Below are 14,517 nucleotides of genomic sequence, written 5' to 3' on the forward strand. Positions count from 1 at the left end.
GGTTCCTTTACGAATTGGGGGGGCGCGAAAGGTGCCCGCCGAGTCCCATGGTCACAGGCTTCATCCGCCTGTGATTTTTTAAAGGGTCCCCGCTTCGCCGTAGCGGAACAGATCCGTTTTCCGTGGAGCCAGTCCCTCCGGATCAGAGGGAATCTGCCATTACCGATGGCGCCACCCCGGAAGTCTCCGGACTGCTGTTCTCATCATTGTTGACCACTGGCCGTCTTGCCTGGGGCTGATGGGAGATAGAGTCTAACAGCAGAAGCAGTAGTTGGCGGGCCAGAGCTCCCCCAGACCTGTTCTGAAACTCAAGGAACTATATTGGCCATTGAACACTTATCCCTACACTCAGTTTTATATTCCTCAGAGCTATTTCCTCAGAGCCATATTTTTGTTTCGAAGGGAGGAAGTGCTTGGGTGGGGCGGTGAGTCAGCCGGTTAAAGGATATGCGTGTTTCCTGAACCAAAACGTTAAATAAAACTTTAGACAAAAGCGTGGCTAAGCTTAGACTTCCCTGGACTGTTCTGGCTCCATATAGCTAGCTGGAAAACCATCAAACTCCCAATGGTCATCTTTTCTGCCTTGTCCTGGTGAAGATGATACCTGTCTTGCCTCTGAACTTTGCTGTGCTTCTCATCTTCTGGTTGCATGTGGGTGAGTCATCCTGAAAACTCTTTACATTCCAGAGCCAAGGAGAGCTGTCTAGTTTGTGTTCCCTTGGTGGAGGAATCTGGAAACTGGCTTCATCTAAAGGTGCTTCCCGATGGGGGCTTAATTTGCAAACAGATTATTGAGATATTTGCCAGTGAGTTGTTGCAACAGTTTTTCAAAAAGTGTATTGTCGTTTCCATAGAAAGGGTAAATCCAGATTAAATTGTGTGTGTGTGCTGTGGGCTGGCATTTTGAGGATGAGAATGCTGTGTGGGTACTGCATGACGAAGGCACACTGTTCCCACGCTGAATGTCTTTCTAAAAGCATCCTAAGATCCCCAAATACAAACGGGGGAATGGAAAATGTCTTGTGTGATGGATGAGGTGTGAGCAGTGTTGGTGGCAAGGAAAAAAAATAGGTATAAAAGGGAAAATCTTGGATGCCAAGATCCAATCTCATTCATACTAGGTCTAATCTGAGAAAAACAAACTCATTCCAAAAAGAAACATGAGCTCTGGGTGAGTGCCTGGAACCCCTGGAAACTCACACCCCCTCGGAGGCCAGGGTGGGTGGCAGGCCAGTATTATTATGGGAGTAAGGAGACAGTTCCTGGTTCCTGGAGACCCTTGGTTTAGTTTCCTTGGAAGGAAGAGGACTGGAAATTGATGACTTTTCTGTGATAGAGATCTCCTATCTGCCCATTAGATTTCTAAAGGAGCCCGAGTGCCAAAGCACTGGATTCACCACTGAGCAAGCCAAGCTAAGCTGCTGTGTCTTTTTCATATGCAGTTTCAAGACTCCTGCCTTTTGACTATTTCAGGCAATATGCTTTCCCCCCAACATACTGCCCCTCACCTAACACCCCAGAGGCATATTAGGGGGAACTGCTTTTCAAAAATATGTATATTAGGCAAAATTACATAAAAAATATTTATAGTATTTTTTGTAGTATTGTATGATGTTATTGTACATGTCTAATATATCTGACTGGAGATATTCACACAAAAATACTGGTGAATTATCATGAGGTCTTTATTGTTAATATTGCAAACTGATTTGGAAACTTGGAAAACTGAACTTAAGGTTGGAAAAATGAAAAGCTGATAGATACATACTTCAATCACAAGGTGTGGGAGAGATTTGCATTCTTAGCCTTAGGCTGAGCCACTGGAACAGGTCCAGTCCTCTTTTCTACTTCATTGGCTGCCTATTTGTGTCTGGACTCTGTTAAATCTTTTTTTATAGCCATAAATTATCTAACAGGTACTCGTACTTCAAAGGAAACATGAGAACTGCAGTGAGGGGAAGGGGACTAGGAATCTCTACCAGATAAAAGTCCCTACTGCTGCACATCACCCAAATCTCTGGTGGTGCAAGATTCCAGAGGTTCCAGGTGCTGACCTAGGGTTCATGTTTTGTTTTGTAATGAGGCTTTGTGTCATCTGTTTGATATATGGTTAATTTACATATATATACGATCTGAAACTATGATGGTGGGGCTCACAGCATCAACACTCCAACAGAGCATTCTCTCCTGGCCATAGCTTTGGATTCCAACAGAAATCAGGCATGGCTCTGCCTCTCCCAGCTGCCTGGCCTGCAGCTTCCAGCTTCTGGTTTCTAGCTCACATAACTCAAATTCCCCACTCAGGACTTCTGGTGAAGCAAGATGGCAAGCCCCTCTGAGGACCACCAGCACCAGCTGCGCTGCCTGGCTGGTCCGCATGCCAACTGCCGCCGCCACTACTGTGATGGGGGGGGGACCAAGGTGCCCAACGCGACAGCCAGGGAGGCTGCATGGAGCCCCCAGCTCCTCCAGCGGCCTCAACCCCGCTGGAACCGGGAGCACCAACGGCCCAGTGGAGCTCCACGACCTGGAGGCCTCTGGAGCTGAACAGAAAACCAAAAGGAGGGGCCCCCCAGCCGAGCACCAGCTTAGATAGGAGGGTCCCGGGAGGGCCAGGGAGGCCGGGAGGAATTGCACAGCCACGCCCAGGCCTGACCCCGAGGCTACCTCCCTGGCCGTTAGCGCAAAAATAGCAGGCTGGGACCCTGGAGACCACCTCACAGGAAAAAACACAACACGGGTTCCCCCCGTTGGAAATATATATATATATAATATTTTTTAATAATTTTATTATTATTTCTTCAAAAAACTGTAATGGCATCCATGTAAGAGGCGTGAACCACTGAAAGCCGCTCCCTGGGATTCCTGCCTTAGCCCTAATCCAGGGACCTGAAATCCAGACTCTGCGGGCTCCGCAGTGAAATTAAAACTGCTTGTGAGTCAAAATTACAGCAAATACATTTTTAAATTATATACATGAACCACTTTTTTATTAGTACCATTAGTTTCCATTTTTTATTCCTTTCACACATTTTCTATGATTACTTATATTTTGTATTTTTACCCTTTCTAATTTTTTTTTAAAAATTCTCATTTAAAAACCCCCGCCTTCTCACTATCACTATCATCTTATTTCTACCTTTTATTTTTTAGATTCCAAACATCTCAACATTTTTATTAAAAAAAAATTAAGCTACATATAGGCTACTCTCTATAACCTGCCACCCAATCTTCAGCCCATCCCTAACTCCCCTCTTCTCCCACCCATCATACTATATGTCAGCACAACACAATAGGTTCAATAGACAATATAAGGTGAGAAACAGGACAGCCCAGATGGGTTGGCACGGAATAATAATATAGCAGGCACAACCAACTCCCAAGAGACTGAGATCTACTCACAGAAGAATCTTGATAAATAAGAGAATTGGACAGGAATTTATATCCTCAGACATTACAAAGAAAAGAGGAGTAGTTTTCTATATTAAACCCAAACTGGACCCAAAACAGCTATTTAAGGATGATAAAGGAAGAATGATGGTAGTATAAATAACAATACAAGGTGAAAAAATTGTTTTAGTTGGAATATATGCACTGAATGAGAAGAAATCAGAATTTTATATTTAGATTAATTAATGGGAGATACAAATGGAGTAGTCTCCCTGGAAATGAATAAAATCTTAAGAAAAACAGATTCAAAGGAAGGGAGACTACACACAACCTTCTAAAAAATGGAGAATTTCAGTTTACCAGATACTTGGAGTTTTAAACACCCACTGGATAGAGAATATACATTTTGTTCAAAGGTCCATCAATCTAGCAGAAGGATAGACTCGGTATGGCTATCTAAAGCGTTATCAATAACAGTAAAAAAAAAGTAGAAATACAACCAAGAACACTCCTGGATCACAATTTGATAATTCTTGAACTAAAAAGGGGAGGGGAATACCCCATTTAGATAGAGATCGAATGAGGAGTTATTAGATAATCAGGATATAAGACAAAAAACAGAAAAAGCCCTGAAAGATTATTTTGAACTAAACTTAGATCAATACACTGATAGGAGGATTGTCTGGGATGCTAGTAAGGTGGTAATGAGAGGATTTTTTTATCCAAGAAAATGCCTATCAGAAGAAAATTAGAAAAAATAAGAAAAAGCAGATATTAGATGGACTGATTAGAAACGAGAAAGAACTAATTACCATATTTTTCGCTCCATAAGATGCACTTTTTTCCTCCTAAAAAGTAAGGGGAAATGTGAGTGCGTCTTATGGAGCGAATGGCGCTGCACAGAGAGGTAGAGGTGTGCAGTGCCCCTTCAGCGAAGCGGGAGGAGGAATGGAGCCCCTTCTGTTCCTCTTCCCACTTCACTGAAGGGGCGCTGCGCAGCTCTCCCTCTCTGCGCAGCGCCTGTCCTGCGAAGCCGGAGGAGGAACAGAAGGGACTCCTTCTGTTCCTTCTCCAGCTTCGCTGAAGGGGCGCTGTGCAGTTCTCCCTCTCAGATATCTCCCCATATCTTTTCTTTCTTTCTTATAGTGCACTTCCTTGACACTTGCAATGTGACTATCCACCCTGAGGCACCTGCTGTGGAATTTGGAGGTTCTGTGAATCTGAACTGCACAACTACATGTGCTAACTACACCCGGTTGGAGTGGGAGGTGTCTGTTGAAGGAGGAATCCAGAAGGGCGATGGGTGGATTTCTCTAAACATCACCAATGTGTCTGAATGGGAACTTCAACCTATATGCATAGTCCAAAGAGCAGGCTTTGATTCCTTAGACACCAATGTGGTCATCTATGTTTACCGTGAGTATGCACAGAATTTCATGGCGGGGAGGGCATCTGGAGGCTATGTAATTTAGCCTCCTTCCTCACACACATAATGTCGAGGGGGGAAATAGGTCCCATGTTTCCATGTCGTCCCACTACCCTAAAACAAAATAGCAGAGTACACATGTTATTAGACATGGTATGCTGCATAACATGGCTGTGAGGCCTGAGGAAAGAGGGAGGAAAACCCAAGACCCGCCCAAGACATTTTGGTGATTGGGGCACATGATCTTAGCGGCTCCGCTGCTCTACAAAAATCATGCTGCATGTAGTATTAGCAACACCAATCTTACAACAAAACACCTTCTAGGAGCACTTTAACATAACTTAAGGGCAGCGGCAAAGCATATGCTACCACTGCCTGGGGTGGAGCGTGGAGGGAGCTTGCTGCATCTTTTCTCGCAAAGTGGAGCGGGGGGGGGGCATACTTGTGCCCAGCCAAGAAGAGGGGTGGCAAATCCACTCCTGGGTCAGGTCTGATCCGGGAGTGGAGCTGGGGTGGCTGGCGGTGTTGGGCCATCACAATGAGGGAGCCTGCCATGGGGGGGGGGCTGCCTGGTCGTGCCCCCTCCATGCTATGTCACTGCTTCAGGATGCTCAGGACTTCATGTCTGCCATGACAACCATGGGGCTGTCACAATATAACATCAGCCCAACGCACATCGTAGGTCACACTCTGAATCTTGTCTTTTCGACTGGGCAGGAAGAGGGTGATCTGAAAGAGGCTTTTAGCCTCTTCCCCACTCTGTAGAGGCAGGGGACCCACTTTCAGAGGTTGTGGGATCCATGTAGTTTCCAGACAGCTCTGGAGGATTTTCTGCCTGATATGACTGGCGTTCCTGTCAAAGCCTTGGCCAACCTCTGGAACAAGAGGATGGCTTGGGCTGAACTTTTGAGTAGTGGTTTCCTATAAAGAAAATATTTTATTGAAAACAAACTGAACTTTCAAAAGAAGCCTTTGATACTTGTGTTTATGTCCTTCTATTGTACATAAATTATCTTTTGTAAACTTCCTTGGAATGCCTTTGCCCTGAAAATCAGTATGTAAGTGCAGTCAGTCAATCAACCAACCAATAGGAGCTCATCCTTGTCCACCATTATTTGATTAGGTTAGGATGCTCAGTTGTCATACAGAGTTTTCCCTCCCATTGCCCTGAAATTGTTTATATTTATTTTAAACAACTGGGATGGTTAACATTTCCAACTTCAGAAAGCCAGGAGCTGTAGATTTCCTAGGCCTCTTTACTAGTTAGTCCTCACTTACAATTTCAGATGGTGGCCATTCATATCTTTATTTCCCCCAGAGTTCTCAACCCCAGTTCTCAACCTTACTTCCAAGATTGTGGCTAATCACCGGGAGAAAATTGTATGCAGCATCCCGTGTTTGAAAGTGAGAGGTTCCAGCTCCCCATCTAATGTCAGCATCTTCCTGAGAAAGGGCAGTAATATCCTGAAGAGGGAGCGCAGCATTTCTGTGGAATACAGCTTTTTGGCTAAGCCTCAGGAGGATGGGGATGTCATTCTCTGCAAAGCCACCCTCCAGGTGGGCTCAGAAGTACTGCAAAAAAGTGCAAACAGAACCTTGAAGATTGTGGGTAAGTTCTATTTGCTATGCATCTGATTGGTTTTGTCATGTGTTCAGGGCTGGGAGGCCCAGTTTAGAAGTAATTTATGCACACATGTATCTAACAATTTGTTCTAGCCTAGAGGGCTTAGGATACTTCTGTAGCTGAGTATTTTATTTATTTACGTGTTAAAATGCATTTATATGCCACGCAATTTACAACCAGCTGAAATACAAATTCATTTAAGTCAGTCCATTAAACAATAAATAATAAAGCACCCACCACTAACTATTATTCCACATAAAATCTTATTGGGCCCCTAAGACCAGTGTAAATAAAAAAGTATTCTAGAAATGATGGGAGCACATTGCTGTTGGTGCTTCAAGGGCATGTTATTGCATAGGGTTGACCAGGGGCATAGCCAGGGTTTTAGTTGGGGGGGGGGGGGAGAACCTCAGCTACTTAAGTATTACTATTGATCTTTATTGATTTAGGGGAGGCAGCTGCCCTTCCCTGCCCCCCCAGCTACGCCCATGGAATTGGGCAGTGTCTTTTTTGTGGGGAAATAGGTGCCAGTACTCACCATGAAGCTGTAGTGGTTATAAAGTGTGGCACTTAGTGTAACAACAACAAAAAAGATGCTGGCACTGCATACACTTGAGTACCCTTTGGAGGGAAAAGCACTATTGGATGGGAGCCCAAACTGAGAAGGCTGTTTCCATGGTGACTTCAAGAAGGGCATCTGCAGGCTGTGGTGTAACCAAGAAGGCCCCACCAATGAACTATACGGGAGAAAGTGTTACCTAAGCTGTCTAGGGCTTTATACATTACAATATTAGCAAAACTGTTGTTGCCTGTGGTTTATTTTTTGTCCCATTGTTGTCTATTTTTGAGGCAATATAAAACTCTACAAAACCTGTTTGAGAATTGTGGGATGGGCCTGAACATTATGGACAAACATGCTGTCACCTTGTATCACCTTCAAGCTGCTTCAACTCTCAGGGGATGGGATTGGGGAGAATTCATCTCCATCCAGGCTCAGCTCACCCTCCTTACCTGATAGGAGGAGTTGAGGACCAGCAGCGGTGTAGCAACCCCGGCCAGTGTCTGGGGCAGACCAAAGTTGCTGAGCTTTTTATAATCAGGGTGTTGATTTTATCGGCCTGTTAAGAGGCTCGGACATTGTGTTTCCATACTGGCTGGCTGTGGAAGAAGCATTTCCCCCTCCTTTGCAGCTCGCAGGCTGCTCACTTAGCAGGCTAGTGCAGTGGCATAGCATGGGGGGGGGGTTGAGGAGGTCACCACCCAGGCACATTTTTTAAGGGGCTCAACCAGGAACTTCGACAGAGAAAGGCCTGACTGGGCCAGCCTTTTTATGTCCCCCTCTCTGGTGATGGCATCCGGCACACAAGGGAGCTGTGTGGAGGGAGCTTCATCCCCCGGAAGAATCGGAGAGCAGCCACAGGGCCCTCCTCCGACACTGCGATCTGTGCAGCTCCACCCCCAGGGCAAGAGTTGGAGAGGCGGCTCAACACTGAGCCGGCTGCAGTGTGGAAGCGGTGGGCTCCCCCCCCCCCGTTCGTGCCTGGGCCAGGAGGCGATCAGGATGCTACGGCATGGGGCTAGTAAAAGAAGCCAAAGTAAAAAGCTACTATCTTTTGTCAGCTTATTTGCAAGGCTGGAGGGCATCCTTCTGTTTGGGTAATGGAGTACAACAAAGTTAAGCAAGAATAGGCTTCAGTGTGCTGAATCTTCCTTTGCGTGGACAGGCGGAGTCCCCCAAACCCTGGACGGCCCCCATGTGGAATAACGACTCAAGACAACGTGGCATGGGATTAAAATTGGCCACAACTTCATTATGTTTCAGATGTGGGTAGACCTTGGCTCAGGCATTGGGCGTTTATCCCTCCCAGTCCCCCGCCGGGGATCTGGGGAACATGAGGGTTATCCAGTGTATGGGGGGGATGGGCTGGCTCTGGAGAACATATGTTCAAGCAGAGAGAGCCGGCCCCCGTTACGCCGCCATCACAGGGGAGAGCAATGATGACCTTTAGGCGTATGGCCAAAGCCTCCCCTCAAACAACCCCTTTAACGGGGAACCCTGGTATCACAGCTGCAAAGAGGAGGGGGGCGCGGGTCACTTCTGCACCCCCCCCCCAGTTCAGGAAAGATAGACTAAAGGATTCCACCCAAGGCCTGATACTGCCAAAGTTGTGACGTTTTACTACAGGAAAGGCAATGCAGGAGAATTCCTTTCCGGCCCTTCAACAGCGACCTTGACGTAGCAGCGCCCGTGTACCTGTGGAGAAAAGGTTAACCTGCAAAAGAAGTCTTAACTGAGGGTGGGTAGGGTGGGAGAAGCTCTGGAGCCAACTGGCAATTCCCAAGTAAGACCCTCCCCCTATTGTGTGGGCAGGTAGTCCCTCCCCCTACCTGGCCTGATCACCTTGGCAACACCTCCCCAGGCGGGATTGGGCAACTGACTGAGGTAGGCGGAGACCTCCAGGTATCCCACCTGGGGGGAGGTGAAGCCAAGCCTGTGCTAATGGTGCTGCATAGGGTCCAGGGGGCTGCGTGCGACCATGCAAAGGGCGCCCCCCCATTTAATGTGGGGAGAGGCCATTCCTTTTTGGGTACAATGTAATTGGGATTGGGGAGTGTTTGGTCTCCATCGTAGCGTGGCAATGCTTGGCTTCTGGTGCTGTGACTGGAATAGCATCTGTCTATGGCTCTCTAGGGTCACTCACAGCTGTTTTAGGTTTTATGATTTATTTGTTTACCCATTTATATCACACTTTTTATGATGAGCCTTCTGAAAGCAGCTTACAAAGATCACTCAAAACAATGACAGTAATTTTAAAACTATTTCACTACTGTAATGTAACTATATTTACAAAATCTAAGCAGCAGTGCTAACAAAATAAAACCTGTCATAGTGCTTTATTTAATAACAAATTAAAGCATAATCAGAACAAGCATAAAACATTTTTTTTATTTTTCAAAGAACACTTTAGTTTAATTAAAAGAGGATTGGAATAGAAAAGTGTTCATAGTAAAGCAAGGACCATTTGTATATCGTTTGCAGGTGGCTGATGGCTTCTGCAACTCATCAACCATTGTTTTTTCTTATTGCAGCCAGTCCATACAATGTGAACATCTCAACAAATTTCACAGTGTACAAAACTGGTGCAGCCCTTGTGGTGAAGTGCCACGCAGAGGGAAAGCCCTTTCCAGAGTTTTCATGGGATCTCCCCTCCCAGACTGGCGTGGAGTACTCAGATAACAATAAGACCATCACAATCCCTTCAGCGCAAAAATACCACAATGGGACTTACCGATGTCTAGTACATAATGTCTATGGTGATGGCTCGACAGAGGTTGACATTCTGTATGAAGGTAGGTTGCATATGACTTTCTTTCCAGTCTCCCCCTTCCCCCAGTGTAGCACTTTCTCAACGTCCTTCCTCATCCAAGGACGGGACTTTATTTGCAATTGTGAAATGTCACAAATGGGCCATTGATACCAGTCATGGTTGCTTTTTTAACTCATTTAATTTCCCCCAGAATGGGTAAACTCAGATTAAACGAGGGAAGAATATGAGCTGCTATTGTGATGCCAATGAAAACTGTGTAGACTCTGGTGAAAACTTGTACAGGATGAGAACCATCCATCCTAAAATACACACCCATCTCAAAGAATCTCAAGTTATTGGTTTCTCAGGAAACTAGGAATTGAAATTTCACCATACAGTGGTACCTTGGGTTACGAACTTAATTCGTTCTGGAAGTCTGTTCTTAACCCGAAGCGTTATTGACCTGAAGCGCGCATTCCCTACATAGGCCTCCCACGGCCCCGGAAGCGGATTGCGTTCGTATCCCGGGGCAAAGTTCGCAACCCGGGACACCTACTTCCGGGTTTATGGAGTTCGTAACCCGAAGCGTTTGTAAGCAGGACTGTTTGTAACCCGAGGTACCACTGTATATGATCCTGAAAGAGAATTTGAAGTCAGGATGCGTGGAGAACTATTTGGGGGATCTGACAGGAGATCAATTCAGATTTGATAAGACTAAGAAAAATTCAAAGGTGATGGGCTGCACTTCATTACTCCTCCACAGTTGAGGCTGATATAAATGGAAAGAAAGGGGGAACCTTTGCAAGGAATGTTCAAGGACCAAACTGGAAGTTAAGGATAATTTTCCCTAAAAGAAAACACATTCAGCTGAAGACGTATTGTTTAAACAGCTTCATGTGGATGCATCCTAATGCCATCTCTTCAGCTACATCACTCTGAGGTGGTGTGAGGCAGTGCAGAATCTGTGCATTGCTGCCCTGTGGGCATACCCTCCAACATTCCTCAGATGAAAATAGGGACATTTCCCACTCCTCCCCAACTGACCGGACTTGACCCCCCCATTTCCTGTCAGAAGAAAGGCAAGGGCCACCACTGCTACACCCACAGGACACAGCACACAGGCCCTTCACCGTCCTGAGAAAACACCTTAATCCCAATTTTGTTTTATATTATTTTATTCTTTGGTAGATTTACAAAAAGAAAAACACACAGCCATAAATACATTTTAGAAAGGGGCAAAATTAGATGTAGATGCACAAAGCATTTTTTTTAAAAATCCAGACCAATTGTGTTCTGCTCCCCCCTTTCTTCTGCCTGCCCCTCAGAGCCTGCACGTCCCACGGGGCTAGGCCTGGGCCTTGGCGGGGGCAGTCTCTCCTCCTCCTCGCCTGCTCTCCAGCAGCTGCTATGAGTTGCCCAAAGGAGGAGGCCGACAGCGATGGGCATGGAGAGGCAACGGGATGCTCCCTCGCAGCTGCCACTGCCACCATCGTCATCACTCGCGACAAGCTCCTCCTCCTCCTCAAGCTTGGTGCTGGTGGTGCTGGTGGGGGTAATAGGGACATTCCAGGACATTCCGGGATCAAAACAAAAGCCAGGATGGTAATTCCAGGACTGCCTCCATAAAATTGGGACACTTGGAGGGTATGGTGTGAGGAATTGTTGGGAGCTTCTCCATGAAGCATCTTCAGGCCTTGCACTAACTCTGCCCTCCCAGCTGGTCCTTTGATCTCCTGGGCACGAAGGCACATGGAGCCTGACTACTAGCTGGTCCTATGATTCCTGGGCACATGGGCCCTACTTTTAGGTGGTTCTGGGAGACTTCAACATCCATGCCAAGGCAGTTGGCTCTGGGGCGCCTCAGGACCTCATGGCAGCCATGACAACCATGGGGCTGTCCCACCATGTCACCGGCCCAACGCCCATTGCAGGCCACACTCTGGACCTTGTTTTCTTGACTGGGCAGGAAGAGGGTGATGGGGGGCGGACATCGACATCCATCCCCTGTCATGTTCAGATCACTTCCTGTTGAGATTTAGGATGCCAGCACCTTTTCCCTCTGCACAGGTGGGGGACCTATTAGGATAGTCCGCCCATGGAGGCTGATGGATCCAGTGGGATTCCCAGTGGCTCTGGGGATTTTTCCGGCTGATATGACTGGTGCCCCTGTCAAAGCCCTGGCTGACTTCTGGAACACCCGAATGGGTCGGGCTATTGACACAAACTCCCCTGAGCACCCTCTCCCACTTCGTGGAGCCCAACTGGTCTCCTGGTACACTCTAGAGCTTAGGGCGAGGAAACAAGCTGGAAGACGACTTGAACACAAATGGAGGGAAGATCCAAATGAATGCAACCAAACACTGGTAAGGGCTCATTATGAAGCCTACCTAGTGGCAGTGAAGGCAGCAAAGAAGACATACCGTATTTTTTGCTCTATGGGACGCACCGGACCATAGGAGGGAGAGAAGAGGAAAAAAAAATTTTTTTTCTTGTTCTCCCCCTCTAAGTCAAGGTGCGTTCTGTGCATTCAAGGTGCGTTCACCCGAAGCCTCAGGAGCGCGGCGGGAGTTCCCGCTGGGCTCTGGAGGCTTTGGGTTCCTTTCGACCTGCTTTTTGGGGCTGGGGGGGAGAAGCGCTGCTTTCCCCCACCGCCAGCCCCAAAGACCAGGTTGGGGAATAGCGGGAAGGCGACGCTCTGCCTCCCCGCTGTCCCCCCAGCTTGTGGGGCTGGCGGTGGGGAAAGCAGCGCTTCTCACCACCGCCAGCCTCCAAACCAGGTTGGGGAACAGCGGGAAGGCGGTGCTCTCAACCACTGCCACTGTTTTGAACAGGAGATCTGAAATGTGAGGCACTGTATGGCTCTTGCATACTTCCTACATCCTGTTGGTTTCAATTAGGCTCATGCAGAATTTCTCCATGGCTGGTTGTGCCCCAGGGTCCGTCTGTTGCAGCAGCCTGTTTTCCAGTGCACAAGCCCTTCTTGCTGCTTGTCCCCCACTCACTGAGCACTTCTTCCTCTGCAGCCAAATTCCATCCTAGAATCATAGAATGGTGGAGTTGGAAGGGACGTTGAGAGTCATCCAGCTCAAACCCCTGCAATGCAGAAATCTGGATTCAGGCACCCATTACATCCATTACCTTCTGTTATTGCAGAGGCGCCTCGCAGCTGGGTTGCAGTCTGGGTGATCGTGCCGGTGTTGGTCTTGGGCATCTTGGGCACCATTTGCTACCGCCTAAAAAGAAGATGATCATTGGGGAAGAAAGCTCAAAGTCTCAAAGAGACTGTTCTTGGCACAATGGAGACGGCTAAAAGATCCATTTCTTAGCAAGCCCCCACAGAAGCAACCAAGAGAGGGTATCATTTACTGTGATTCAGGATATGGCAGCACTCGGCAGAACTGGATGATAGCCTGAAAGCACATGAATTCCATTAATCTGCTACTAGCTGTAGACAAAATCAGGGACTGCTGCTGCGAAGAGCAACGGTGGAGCTAGCCGCTCGGGCAGCCGGAGCAGCGCACATGCCGTGCACCAGGGGGCGGAGCATCCCGCCCAGGGGGTGCGATCCGCGCAGTGGATCACCACTGGGGGGATTTTGTCACCCCTCCCCCAGGGATGACACTCAGGGAGAGCCGCCCTCACTGCCTCCCCTTCCCACACCCCTGGTGAACAGCCAGGTACCTTTAGAGCAGCTGGAGTGGATCTTAGAGCTCTGGCAGAGAAAACATATAGAATATGGTATCAGACATGGAATTCAGCTAGAAAAGAATCTTTGTATTAATCAAAGGTGAGGGGATCAAGTTTTCAGCCCTTAAGGATGTGGAAAATGTCCACTGAAATCTCAGAAGCTTAGTCTGGTTTGATTAAAAATCCCAGCCGCTGTGGGGAGACCTTCCCTATGATTTGCAGCACCAGAATAAATTATGCAAAATAAGATAAATTTTGCTCCCCTCCCCATTTATGCATTTATACAGGTTGCTGAATGTAACTTTCCTTGGTGCAGATTTTGGGGTTCAGCAGCCCTTCTCTGCCCACCTTTCTCCCAATAAAATCATTTATTTGGTTAAACGTTTCCAACTGGTATATAGTGGTAAGCTTGCCTCATGCTTGAGTACTAAATGACAAAGGCTTCGGTATGCCACCCATACAAATCTCCCTAAGGGGGATGCCTGCCCTTGAGCTTGGCAACAGCAAGTTTTGCCTCTGAAGCATGTCTCAGAGGAGGAGCCACCAGACCCTGTAGATAAGCAGATGCTCATGATACCCTTCCCCATCTTGGAAAAGGGACACCCACGGAACCACTTTCTCTCACCTGTCTAGAGACATAGGCTAATCTTGGTGCTTGGGGGAAGGAGTGTTTATGGCTGCGCATTTCCGCTGTCTTTGAAAAAGGCTGCTGGGCATGCATCCCTCTCTGAGGTTAATGCAGGCGAAGCTCTACACCACAGGCTCCATGGGGGCCTGGAAACCTCTGGGATATTCCTGGCCTGTTCCTTGAATTTTAAGTCTTTGGCTTGTTTACAGAAAGACTACTGTTACGTTGTGGGTGAACATATCAGACGACACAGCGATTCTTCAAACAGCTCTTGTTTATTCACAGGCCAGAACAGAACTGAACTGAAGGGTTCAGCCAGCCTGCTTATATAGAGCTCCACTAGAACACAACAGTAACCATTTTCTGTAACTATCCAATCACTGAACGTCACTTTCAATCCCTTATTTGCATATGTGGACCTGAGTGAAAACTATCTACAGTATCCCCCTGCTGG

General features: G+C 47.3%; 1 protein-coding gene across 1 annotated transcript; it reads left to right on the plus strand.

The window, feature by feature from the left end:
- Positions 1–478: 478 nt before the first annotated feature.
- Positions 479–13,820, plus strand: LOC308466659 (vascular cell adhesion protein 1-like). The gene is made up of 5 exons (XM_080987595.1): positions 479–655; positions 4,537–4,806; positions 6,135–6,425; positions 9,531–9,791; positions 12,902–13,820. Exons 1-5 carry the CDS (start codon positions 598–600, stop codon positions 12,994–12,996), a joined length of 975 nt encoding a protein of 324 aa, XP_080843721.1. The 5' UTR covers positions 479–597; the 3' UTR covers positions 12,997–13,820.
- Positions 13,821–14,517: the final 697 nt, after the last annotated feature.

Source organism: Podarcis pityusensis (genome assembly GCF_964106645.2).
Source record: "Podarcis pityusensis genome assembly, chromosome: 17".
In the NCBI taxonomy this organism is placed as follows: Eukaryota; Metazoa; Chordata; class Lepidosauria; order Squamata; family Lacertidae; genus Podarcis; species Podarcis pityusensis.